This window comes from Artemia sp. Qi Xiang Cuo, chromosome 3 (genome assembly GCF_049724085.1).
Source record: "Artemia sp. Qi Xiang Cuo chromosome 3, ASM4972408v1, whole genome shotgun sequence".
Classification (NCBI taxonomy): domain Eukaryota; kingdom Metazoa; phylum Arthropoda; class Branchiopoda; order Anostraca; family Artemiidae; genus Artemia; species Artemia sp. Qi Xiang Cuo.
The window spans coordinates 289,281-301,683 of record NC_142796.1 but is presented as its reverse complement, the minus strand read 5'-3'; the positions used below and the strand labels follow the sequence as shown (position 1 = coordinate 301,683).

General features: G+C 35.1%; 1 protein-coding gene across 2 annotated transcripts in view; it reads left to right on the top strand.

Moving 5' to 3' along the window:
• The window catches only part of LOC148953625 (integrin alpha-PS1-like), an 86,236-nt gene that overhangs the window by 47,021 nt on the left and 26,812 nt on the right, over positions 1–12,403 (top strand). For both annotated transcript variants that reach the window (XM_089087283.1, XM_089087282.1), the window contains exon 3: positions 9,507–9,736. In XM_089087283.1, the coding sequence (XP_088943409.1) occupies positions 9,712–9,736 (25 nt within the window). In that variant the 5' untranslated portion in view covers positions 9,507–9,711. The remainder of the gene's footprint in view (positions 1–9,506; positions 9,737–12,403) is intronic.

Genomic DNA, 12,403 nt, shown 5'->3' with positions numbered 1-12,403 from the left:
TGCAACTGGATGTAAAGTTGTCGACCACTTTTCCATTCGAGGGTGGTTTGGCTACCAGAAAATATTTGCCACAGTTGCTACTATGCCATGTTGCTACTATTGTTGCTACTATGTTACACAGTTACACTATGTCGATAGTTCATCATCAAAAAGAAGTGATCGGCTTAGAACGATGCTAAAATCATCTGAAGTTTTTTCTTGACGGCAGTTTCTTGTTTCTCGGACACAAATAACTACCAATAGCAGTAAACTGCAGTCTAATCAGACAGTAAATTACTGTGTAATCCTTTTTTTTCTATCCTTTATTCAAAGATTTTTATATATTTACTAAAGTTGATTTGTGATAAATAGTGATAAAATTTTGTGATAAAATTTGTGATAAATAAGGATGGTAATCTCTAACTAGTAAAATAAATAGTTTTATGTCAATAGTTCATCATCAAAAAGAAGTGATCGGCTCAGAACAATGCTAGAATCATCTGAAGTTTTGTCCTTGACGGTAGTTTCTTGTTTCTCGGGCAAAAATAACTACCAATAGCAGTAAACTGCATTCTATTCAGACAGTAAATTACTGTGTAATCCTTTTTTTTTATCCTTTATTCAAAGATTTTCATATGTTTACTAAAGTTGATTTGTGATTTGATTTGTGATAAATAGTGACAAAATTTTGTGATAAAATTTTGATAAAAATTTGTGATAAATAAGGATGGTAATCTCTAACTAGTAAAATAAATAGTTTAATGTCGATAGTTCATCATCAAAAAGAAGTGATCGGCTCAAAACAATGCTAGAATCATCTGAAGTTTTGTCTTGACGGCAGTTTCTTGTTTCTCGGGCACAAATAACTACCAATAGCAGTAAACTGCAGTCTATTCAGACATTAAATTACTGTGTAATATATGGAGCTGCACAAAGCAACAGAAATATAGATGCATTCGTGGTTCTTGAGTGCTTCATCGGTGCCAAGACAGCATTCCGTAAGGAGATGGCAAGAAAATGCCGGCAAGTACAGACAAGGCTTAGAAGGCAGTGTATCGCTCGCAATCCGTTTCCAGTAATATCTTTTCTCTCAGTAAAATACAGTAGGGGTCATGAGAAAACTGTTGCACTTTTGAATTCACTTCTTGCAAGTGCAAATGGACAACTGTTGTCCGACTCGTTCAAGTCTGCAAGAAGTGATTTGAACCAACAGGACAGTAGTTCGCCAAGTGATGAAAATTTGCAGCAGGTTGTTGTTCCTCTTTCCCATCTGTCCATGACCGACCCCCAAGGAACGAAAATTGTCTAGTAACACCGTTAGAGACCCTTGAAGGTGGATATGGCTTCTGTACTATTCAAGCCCACTCCTGACCTCCACCAATCAGAAGTAGTTTCACGCTTTTTAGGGAAAAGCAATATTTCGCTTCTCATAATTCAAACGAATCGATGTTATCACCCTAAGCAGCAGCATACGTAGTTTTAATAATAAAATAAAATAATAAAATACGAGTGACAAGCGATAGCGGTTGGTTTATTTGAAGGAAAATGAAAGAAAAGAGAAAAAGACAGAGAAAAGAGGAGAGGAGAAAAAAATAAAAAAAGCAAAAAAATTGTGAAAATCCTATTGATTATCCTCACATAATAAAATCGATGTTTGATGATGCGCAAAAAAAAAATTTTGGAGTATAGTTTAGAAATATTTTAGAAACAAACAAACAAATAGCTTATAAACAAATTTGGGCTATATATTTGCACATTAGGGGCGGGGGGGGGGGTAAAGCATAGTATATTAAATACGTAACCTAACCTAGTTACCTTTTTAGCCCTAAAACTCCAAAAAATTAAAGTTTAAACATAGTTCCCGGAGGGACCAATACCTCACAAGCAGCGGAAACCAGTTTTTTCATTATGATTTCATTAGATTCTAGATGCGGTTCATCGCGTGGTTTCTGGATTCATAACAAGTACCCTCAAATCTATCCATTCATTGAACAAGAAATAGGATTTTACTTTGACTTTTTCTTGAAGAATGATTCAGTCTTCCTTAGAAATTAAGAAAATTGTGCGTAAATAGAGGGGGAAAGGAACGACGGCTGTCCCCGGCCGCACCCTCTGAGGGGCACCAAACTGAGTTTAATTGCCAATACGATGATCTGCTTACGTTGTGGGAGTGATGATGAGGGGGCCGACATTGTCCCCAGGTGCTGAAAACCTAGCTACGGCTTTGGTGCACGTGCCTGAGTCTAAGCGTGGGGTAAAAAAAATATAGAAGTAGTCGTGATATAGTAGCTTATTTAACTTACTCCAACAATGGTCGAGTTTCCTATTACAAAAATTGTGATAAATTAATAAGAATTAAAAGTTGGGATAACATTCCTATTTGATGTTATTTTAAATAACATTCCATTAATGAAAGTTAAATTAATCAAAATATAAAAAGAAACTATGTGAAAAAAGTAAAATAAGAAAGAAAATAGTTTTTACACACAATCTGAACTGAAAAATCTTTTAAATAAGCAAATATCTTAATGCTAAACATGCATACTCATGTACGTGCCTGAGTCTAAGCGTGGGAAAAAAAATAATATCGTTAAAAAATAGTCGTGATACACTAACTTTATTAAACTTACTCCAACAGTGGTCGAGTTTGCTATTATAAAATCGTGATAAAAGGGCTGATTAAGCAGCATGTAATTAAAAATTTAATTGTAAACTGGTCTAGTCTTTGTCGTTCATGGAAAGAAATACATGTCTCAGTTGAGATCCTTAATGAACTCATTTGAATTGTGTGATTTGCAAGCATGACATGGCTCATTAAATTTTTCATTGTTAGGGGGGCGTCTAATGACATCATGGGTTTTTGGAAAATGCTGAAACGTTTCGAAGACGTTTTCTATTTGTGTTTTTCTCAAAAATTTTAAATGGAACATGTTTATGCGGCCTCGTCAGCAATTTTAGAGTAATTTCATAGAGTAATTTCAGGTTGAAATGGAACAGCGTTTTCTGAGGAACCATGACTGATTTCAATCTGATATTATTCTGGGTACTGGTGCGTTATATGGACACTTTTATATATTTTACAAGGAAACCAGTCATGAAAAAGCCGTCGAACAGGTTATTCTCAAGAGACCGCTATACATAAATGACTGCTAAGCCGTGGTTTCTCAATGAGTTACAATATTGAAACGATTGTTTTTTGGGGTTTAAGGGGGGAAAAGGTACCTAGGTTAGGTTAGGTTACGTATTTAATATATGCTATGCTTTGCCCCCTCCCCCTCTAATGTGCAAATATATTGCCCAAATTTATTTATAAGCTATTTTATATTCAACCTATTTTAAGCATTAACCAAACTTGACTTTTTAGAAGTGTCCATATAACGCACCAGTACCTTATTCTGCTTATTACAAATGCACAATGTCCTCCATTTGAGAATTTGGGGTAGAAATGAAGAGGCACCGTTGGCGAGGCTCCTTTTGGGATAGGAATGAAGAATTTTGGCTCCATTTAACAATGGCGTAGAAACTGAAGTTAAGTTACGTAAAAACGGGGTTGACAGATTCTTCAAATTCGCAAATTGCAATTTCAGTTTCAATGTATACTTTTTTTTACCCTTCTTGTGTTGGATATCAAAATAAAAACATCAATATACAAACCTAACTCATCCTGAGTCTTTTTCTTTTGGTTGTTTAAAAATTATGAAGTTTCTTTTTGGATATTTTCATTGAAAAATGCCTTTTCTTTGGTATTTTCGTTGAAAAATGACAAGTTTGCCCTCGCTATATTTTGAATACATTCCCACAATTTTTTTTGTAAATTGACGCCCCTGCTTTTAGGGGAAAATTTCTGTACTTTCCCTCGGGAATAAAACTAACTAATCTTGAAGGGTGGGACGCAGGAGTGTATTTAAAACGATATGTTATTATACATAAGGTATTATACAAGCTACCGTTACCTGATAGCCGGTTGTATTATTTGCTTCAATTGATTAGAGTTGTGCTTAATTTTACGGAAACACTTCTGCAACATATTTACTACAATGTTACATTATTTTTTTTTTCTAAATACCTCCTGTATGTCTTCTGCAAAAAGCTCCTCGTCCTCATAAACCAGTCGGGTTTTTTGCTTCAAACGACTAAGAATCGATACTCATTTAATATTCAATCTAAGAACATTAATATTATTTATTAAATGGCTTTTTTAATTGCAGACTTCTAATTAAAAAAAAACCCACAGAAGTGTTTTCAAATACGCTTTACTAATTGAATTCTCAGAAAATCAAAAATAAATAAACTTCATAGGTATCAAGACAATTAAAAACAACTGGATGCTTAAACATTAATTATTGATTGAGACTCCTTATACCATCATGAGAAGTAGAATCACAGCGTGCAAAGGGGAATTCAAATTGGTTCTTCATTAAGCAAACGATCAGTGAGGGGTCCATGACTCATTAACTTCTATCTTTTTAAAGAATGCCGTTTTCTAAAGGATCACTCAATAAGTTTTGAAGAGATTTAAAGGGAGAATGTGTCTAGAGTCTCCATTTCAGTTGGTTGTTTTTTCTCGGTCAAGTTAGGACATGTCGTCAATTCACATTAATGTAGGAGAGGGGCTAATGTCTCAAAAATCTAGGTCTGGATAAATTTTCAGTTTGCTCAGTGAAAATAACAATGTTTTTTTAAATCTAAGTGGGGGAGAGACAAAACATTTTAGTGGGCAAGTCCCCCCCCCGGTTGCCACTTTTGGAAATGAAGGGGGTTAAATGAATATATTGAAAGTTCGGGATTTGATTATTAATTTTATTAGCTTGTGGGAGAGTACTTTCTGGGCCTTTTAAAATCTCTCTAAATTCCTTCATATTTGATTTTCCTTTTTTCAGATTTTTTTAAGCAGCCTTAGACTTAAGGTAAGCAGCGTCGCCATAGATATTGTTTAGGATTTCAGACACCCCCTCCATACAAAATTGAAAAAAATGTTTTTTTTTTGCATTAGCTGGCTAATGCATATTTCATTGTCTAACTGGCTCCTTCCAAAAAAAGAAGCTGCATGCTGTTTCACTTTCTGTTGTGCATGATGGGTGTGCTACTTACGCACGATGTTCAAAAATAGTCACCCCTCGAAGAATTTATTATAGGAAAATAAAAACACTTATAATTTTCTGTCTCTTCCACTCTCTTTCTATCTCCCCTTCTCTATCTCTTTGTTCCTCTCTCTCTCCCTCTCTTTCTCTCTCCGTTTTTCTGTATCCTTCCCTATCTCTAGTAGTTAGCAGTGATTATGCTATTATGCATGTGTAAATTAGGTAGATCACTTCAGCGATTTTGGTAACTTCCAATACCAATTTCACAATTTCTCAGACACATTGATGGACAAACAGCTTCTTTCTAATAATCATTCTAAGACCTCCGACCTATTAGCGATCAATAAATCACTTCCATGTTCTGTTTACTCTTAATGTTTGGTAAATGACCCGTCGAAAAGTAGAGACAGCTGAATATGGGAACTATAATGACCTTCTCACTGCCATCCTCCACCACACAACAATCATTATGGCTTTGGATGTTGACACTCATTTATATACACATGTTGATGGATTGAAGGCGATAATCTTTTGCAGTTGACTCTCGATCGTTCGAACCTCGATAACTCGAAATCCTCGAATTATTTTCAGTCCCCTTGGGAAAAAACCTGTCTAAGTCACAGAAAAAAATATGCATAACTCATATATATGTACATATCGATGGATGGAAGGCGATTCTATTTTATTCGGTCTTAAATCTTATGAAACAATATATAGTTTACATCAGGCACGCACACAAAGGTAGAGTTCAAATCTCGTAAAACCATGAATTCTCATGATGACTTTTCCATACAACTCCTGTATTTGATAACTATTTTTCAAAATTTGAGTGTCCCCTCCTGTCTCTCGTGAAGAAATCCTGATCATGTGAATGGCTGTATCAAGGGGAAGGGTGGCTGAACCTCTCTTTCCCCAAAAACGTTTTTTGTCAGACTCGGAGAAAAGTTGCCAAAATGCATATAAACAAATTTTCGTGGTGTTTGTAAAGTTTTTTTTTGTACCCCCCCCCCTCCAACAATAATAAACCCTCCGACCAAAAATCCTGGCTACGATCTTGCTCAAGAGTTTCGTTTGAATGTCTCTAGCCAACAAAATTAAGTTCTCTTCTGCATATTTATGAAAACAATATTGTTATATTGTGTACGTTTTTGTAGTGTTTTTGCGAAAACCCGTACCTTCCGTGAGGGGCGGATCTAGAGCAAAATCATGGGAGGGAGGGGCAATGTGACAAGGGCGCCAATAAAAAAAATCTTGGAGAGGGGGGAGCAATGTGACAAAGGTGCCAATAATTGACCAAATCGACGAATTTATTGTAAAAGCAAAGAGGGAAAACAGAAAAACAAGGAATGATGGCGCCCAAAAAAAATATTGGGGCCCGGGGTCCCCCTGAATCCGCCAGTGCTTTCTGTGTATTTTAGACTGGGATGAGATGTAAAAAGACTGGTTCCATTATCTAATGCTATATATGTGGTAACACTTTCTGAAGTCATTCATGCCCCTCTCGATCCCTTCATATGCCTCCAATTTTATCTTCCGATGATGTTTGATGTAATCAAAGTTGCCAAAACTTCCAAAGTTGTTAGGATGTGACATGAACGTATCACGCATGTAGATACGTAAAGCAGTGAAGGGTTCAAGGGGAGAGGCCTAGAGTTAATCGCGGGTGGTTTGATGCTTAAAAATGTGCTCTCTTTGACCAACATTTTTAGATTTTGCACATCTCAACAAATATAACCTCTTGGTGACCCTTAACATAAAAAATGTTCTTTTGGAAGGTATGCACTAAGCCCGGAGTCCTTTTATACCCTCACCCAAAATGCAGGGTTTTACGATTTTTCTGAAAAATAATTTTCTCGGAATTCAAGCGTAGCCTACGTCTGTGTATATGCAGGAAATGTATTTTGATAACAATTAGTTTGGCTGCAACTATAGGTTTACTAAAGTTTTCGCGAAAAAAGTCGGCCTACACTTGAAGTACCAAGGACATAAAATTAAAAAGAAATTGTCACTGAACCCACCTTAGGCTTTTTCGTACCTGAAAATAACGATTTTTCTAAGGTTTTCCTCTTTTCTTTCAAAATTATGAAGTTTTTAGGGTAGTATTGTCAGTTTTGTCACGTTGAACAATAAAAATAAATAAACACAATTGATTAGTGAAATTTGACAACACTTTTCGTTTGTAAATATTCAAATATTAGCAATCAGCTGATTTCCAAAACAACTGAAACTTCAAGTGAAAAATAGTCCTTGTTTGAGCTGTTTAGTCCCATGTTTTTTTTGTTTTTCCTTGTTGATTCTTCACCCATGTCTCTTTTTTTAAATTGGGGCTTTCTCGTACCAAAAACTACATAGTTTCATATGGAGGTCTTTTTTGTTAAAAATTGAATTCTTAATTTCTTATAAGGTATTTACGGTGGTCTAATTTTCCACTTAATCAAGTCGGAGAATTTAATCAACTCTTCCTCAATTTCAGTGTCCTTTTCCTGGCACTTTCCCTGGTGAACTTGAATTTAGAATAGAAATGTACACCCCAGACTATATATGATCTTGAACGGTTACTGTATATTCTCAAGTCCAAAGATTCCAACAATCTGCATTTTAAATCTGGAAACAGAGGAAATCAAGCCTGGAATTTTTTGTGGCATGAGCTACTTGAAAAGCCAGACATAAAAGAAAATTTGAAAATCTTAATGAACAAAATGAAATATTGATGACTCTCGCCGAGAAACATAAATTGATATTGGGTCATTTTCGAAGAGTGTACTAAATATAGTTTCAGGATAATAACCGGGGGTGCTAATTGGGGGGGGGGCAAGAGGTGGCTATAGAGGGGGGGGGGCAAGTGACTCCCCTATATATTTTGAAAAACAAAATTTGGTATTTTCATAGGAAAAAAAAAATCTTGAAATTTTTTTTCTCGTATATTTGAGACTTCATGTATCTTCATTAAAAAAAAAAAAGAAAATAAAAAAAACCTGTATTCCCATGAACTGGCTCCCCTGATGATGATAAAGGATATGACTATATTGACATGTAGACTAAAAATCCTTCCAGGGTAAGGGGACAAATCCGTCAAGAAATCGTGAAATGTATATATAAGTAAAATAAATCTATTGACAAATTGTAAACTCTTGCTTGCGTGTATATACCTGCACACAGCGGGGGGGAAGGAGAGGGTAAGGGCCTGCAGCCTCCCTATTCTCTACGCAGGTTCTATTGTGAAGTTGTTCTATCTTAGCAATAACATTCTTGGTTGTTGGTTCATGGTCAAACATACCACCTGGTTATATTTCAGGTTTTACAGAATTTCTTCAGAATGTTTTTGTTTGTTTTTTTATTTTGTAACAATTTTACAGTCATTCTAAATGCATATATTCTAAGTACATATACTCGTTAGCCTGAGGTTCTTGCATAATTTCTCAAAACAGAAAGCCATAAACTACAGCCGATACATGTTTTTACCAATAGACTAATTTTACGAGATGAAGACAAAAAAGGACACCATAAAATGAAGTCCTAAAATGGTGACTTGTTCCAGTTAATTGGCAGTATACATTGCCATTTATATATAGTTAAAACCTTGAACTTCTGCCTTCTAGTTGTAAGCATGAACCTTACTAATTCAAAGCTTGCAATCAACTTATTGGTGCAAACGTAACCTCGAATTCATAGCTTGTCATTTAGCTCCACCCCCAAATTGCTATTGCCTCATCTTTCGATGTTATTTATGAAAATAATTTTATTCTGTTTCTGTAAAATATTGCCTAACACGTGCTATTTTTGAATAGAATTTTCACCCTTTTTACCCTCCTTTGGTTATTATGTTAGTCAATACGTTATTTATCTATTTTAATTGTTTCAAATATGCTCTACTTGAGAATGTACGTGGGGGGGGGGGGCTTGAACGCAAACCCAAAATTCAAAATTTTCTTAAATTCGTAGGTACTTCCGGGCAATTCTTATTCAAATTAACAAATAAAACTTATGTTTTATTTTTATTATTGCCTACTACACAAAAAATTGTTATACCCCCTCCCCCCACCAAAAAACTCTTGCTTGCGTTCCTGGCTGTATTCACTACTCGTAACGGCATATATCTCGAACATTGTAGGTTCCTTGTGTATTTACAACACTGTCTTAGTAACGCCAAAAATTGATGTCGGTTTTGTGTTAGGGACTGCACTTTAAAATTTTCGGACATTGCTGATGCTACGACGATAAATTTAAACTATATACTTTTCTTGGACGTGCCTTCGTTTCCGTTTTTTCTGTTTTGAATATAGATAGTTTTCTTTTTCTGTTGTGATTAGTCTTGTCTTGTTTTTTTCCTTTTTGTTAATTTTTTTTTCAATTTCTCCACGTTGTGTAATACATTTGAGTACTTCTTATTGGTCATAAGAAAAAAAGTTTCGTTTATGTTTCATATTATTGAGAGCCTAATTATAGACTGGGACGACCTGAGCAAGTATTCTACGGTGGAGAAATTCGAGGGGAATCTGCCATCAAGTTTAGGGACGAAATCGGACCTCAAGTGTTACACAGCTTTGAGGTATTTAATGGAGGACCATGGCGTGTGCCCCACCTCTCACTAATTATAAGCTGGCCTTATCAAGCGGAAAATCATAAAGAGCAGGGAAAGTGGCTCTTGTATATGGAAGAAAAGCCTTTTGTTGATGGTAAGCAGATGTGATGGAGGTCTATAATACCCTTGTCTGATTGTTCTTTTGTTAGTAATTCATTCGCTGTTCTTATGAAGGTCAAAATATTTGTCTTAAAGTGCCGGCAATGAAGATGAAATGTGATTGTCTGAATTAGTTAAGTATAGATTAGCCATAAATATCTGATGAATTTAGGAAAAACAGGAAATTCAGTTTTTAATGAAAAAGATCTCCATATTCCGTTATTGTTTTTTTTAAGTAGTGGGTGACAAAAAAAAATAAAAAAAAAATGTGGGTAAAAAACGAGCAAAAAATAAGCTAAAACATTAGGCACCAAACAGGTTAAGAAAGTGCTGCTTTACTTTGAAGGTCTTTTGTGAGACGATACCCAAACTCTTGTTTGTTGTTATTTTTATTCGATTCAAACTTGATTTGCATATTCAATTTAAGTTTCACTCGTTTTAAGATTTATTAATTTATTTACATTAATATATACTGTATGTTTGTTCGCATTGATTGTTTATTTAATTTCTGTTCGTTTTAAGTTTCATTTATACTTTAATAGCAACATATTTGTTTTCGTTTTACGCTTGATTTTCATATTCAATCCAAGCATTACTAGTTTTAAGATTTATTTATTCATTCATATTATTAATTTTTGTATGTTTTTTCTATTACTTTTTATTCAGTTTCTCTTCTTTTGTATTCCATTTATTTTGTCATAGTAATTTCTGGCTGTTTTGAGTTTGAATTTTAACAGGTATTGTATCTCCTCAGGTTAAGTTTAAAATTGACTTTACTTTTCTTTGAGAAAATTATTTATAGGAAAGTTTTTTTTTTAATTAATTTTTGTTCGTTTTTGATGGCAAAAATTTTCAGGTTTTTATGGCATGGGGGGTGCTTACCGTCCAATTATTCTTAGCTTTAAAAAACGGATCTAAAACTTTCAATTTAAATCGAATGAGGCTTTTTTCAAAGTCTATACGATTACCTCTTAGATAAAAACCTTATATATAAACAATAGACAGCTTGCATAACTCGTGGACAGCGATTGACAACAATGAATGGATTGAAAAAATAGCTCCAATAAGGGGGTTTAGACCATTTCATTTGCTGACACAAAGGGATCACGACTGTTTGGAATTGACCTTAATAGGATTTTGTTTACCAAAGCAATTTTCCATCTATCACAGAGTATGTATTTTAACCTTATAATTGGATAATTATAATAGATTTACTATGCGTTCTTCCCATACAAAACTTTACCTTATTAAAGTCTTTGGGGTGGCAGCGGCTTACTTGGCATAAAGAAGAAAACTTTAGCGTAGACAGTAGGAGAGGGGGAGGGTGAGGCTGGAGACTCATCCAATACGGGGCAGAACTTCACTTATCTCCTCCGTTCCCGATTTAGGACATTAGACAGACTCATTGGGCTGTAGAATGTTGGACCGTTTGAGTTGTGGAAGACGTTAAAATACTCAAAAATACTTTATATTTTCAGTTATTGCAGGACTGATTTCATAGATTGTGGAATGGTGAGTCCCCTGGGCCATCATTTGGGTGAGCCTCAACTCATACTATGCAGTTTTGATTAATTATTCCGTGTTATGTGCATATATTATTCTATATATGTTATTTTGAGTTATACTTTTATCGCATTTCGTTCATTTTTAAGCCTTAAGATAAAAATTGAAACCTTAGCGTTGAGAGTGGTGGGGGGAAATCTCCACCCTCATATGCATAATTGAGCAGCCACAGAGAAAGTAATACAAATGAAAATAATCTGTCTTTTGAAAATTGTCTAAAGGAACCTGAAGTGCTATCTCTGACATTTCCGTTGATTCTTTATTCCCGTTACTTTCAGATGTAAAATTTAGAATATTATCGAATGGTTTAGTCGTCCCCTCCCTGAATAATTCAAATTTGGAAAACCCACCCCATGGGAAATTCCTCCCCCCTCAAAGAACATTTTCTTTTCCGGCAGATAATTCCCCCACGCTAATTTCCATTAAGCAGAAATGTATTTATTAACTAAAACTAGTATCAGTACTAAACGTATTTATTAATTTACGTTGAAATCAATGTTATGTTTTTTTGCATTGATTTTTCATTTAATGATTGTTTGATTGTTTATATGCCCCCTGGGTATAACATACAACGCCTACCCCCGGGCCCTGGTGGGCTGTGTCGACACCGGAGTTTTTTGTTATCGGAACTTAGAACTATTTTAACAAAATGTTTATCTCGAAATTTTTATCTGATGCATTTAGAGCGTGGAGGGGGGGGGGCTGGTTACCCTCCAATCTCTTTTGACTCTTAAAAAAGTGAACAAGAACTTTCAATTTTCAGTTAAATGAGCCCTTTCTAAAGTTTATACGAGCATCCCTTCCATAAGAAATAATGGGAAGGATTCGGAGAATCCTTAAATTACAACCCTTGCCCTGAGGGCTGTGGGGGAGTTGTCATCCTCAAAGACCTAATTTCCAGAACTTAAAACTACGTTTAATAAAATGGTTGTTTCAAAATTTTGAAACAGCAAAACTTGGATGTGTTTGGGGAAAAGGTGGGCTTGAGAGGGGGGTTAGTTTCCCTCAAATCACTTTCGACTATTAAAAAGAGCACTAGCACTTTGAATTTCTAATCGAATGAGCCTTTTTTGAAGCTTCTACGACACCGCCTTCTATA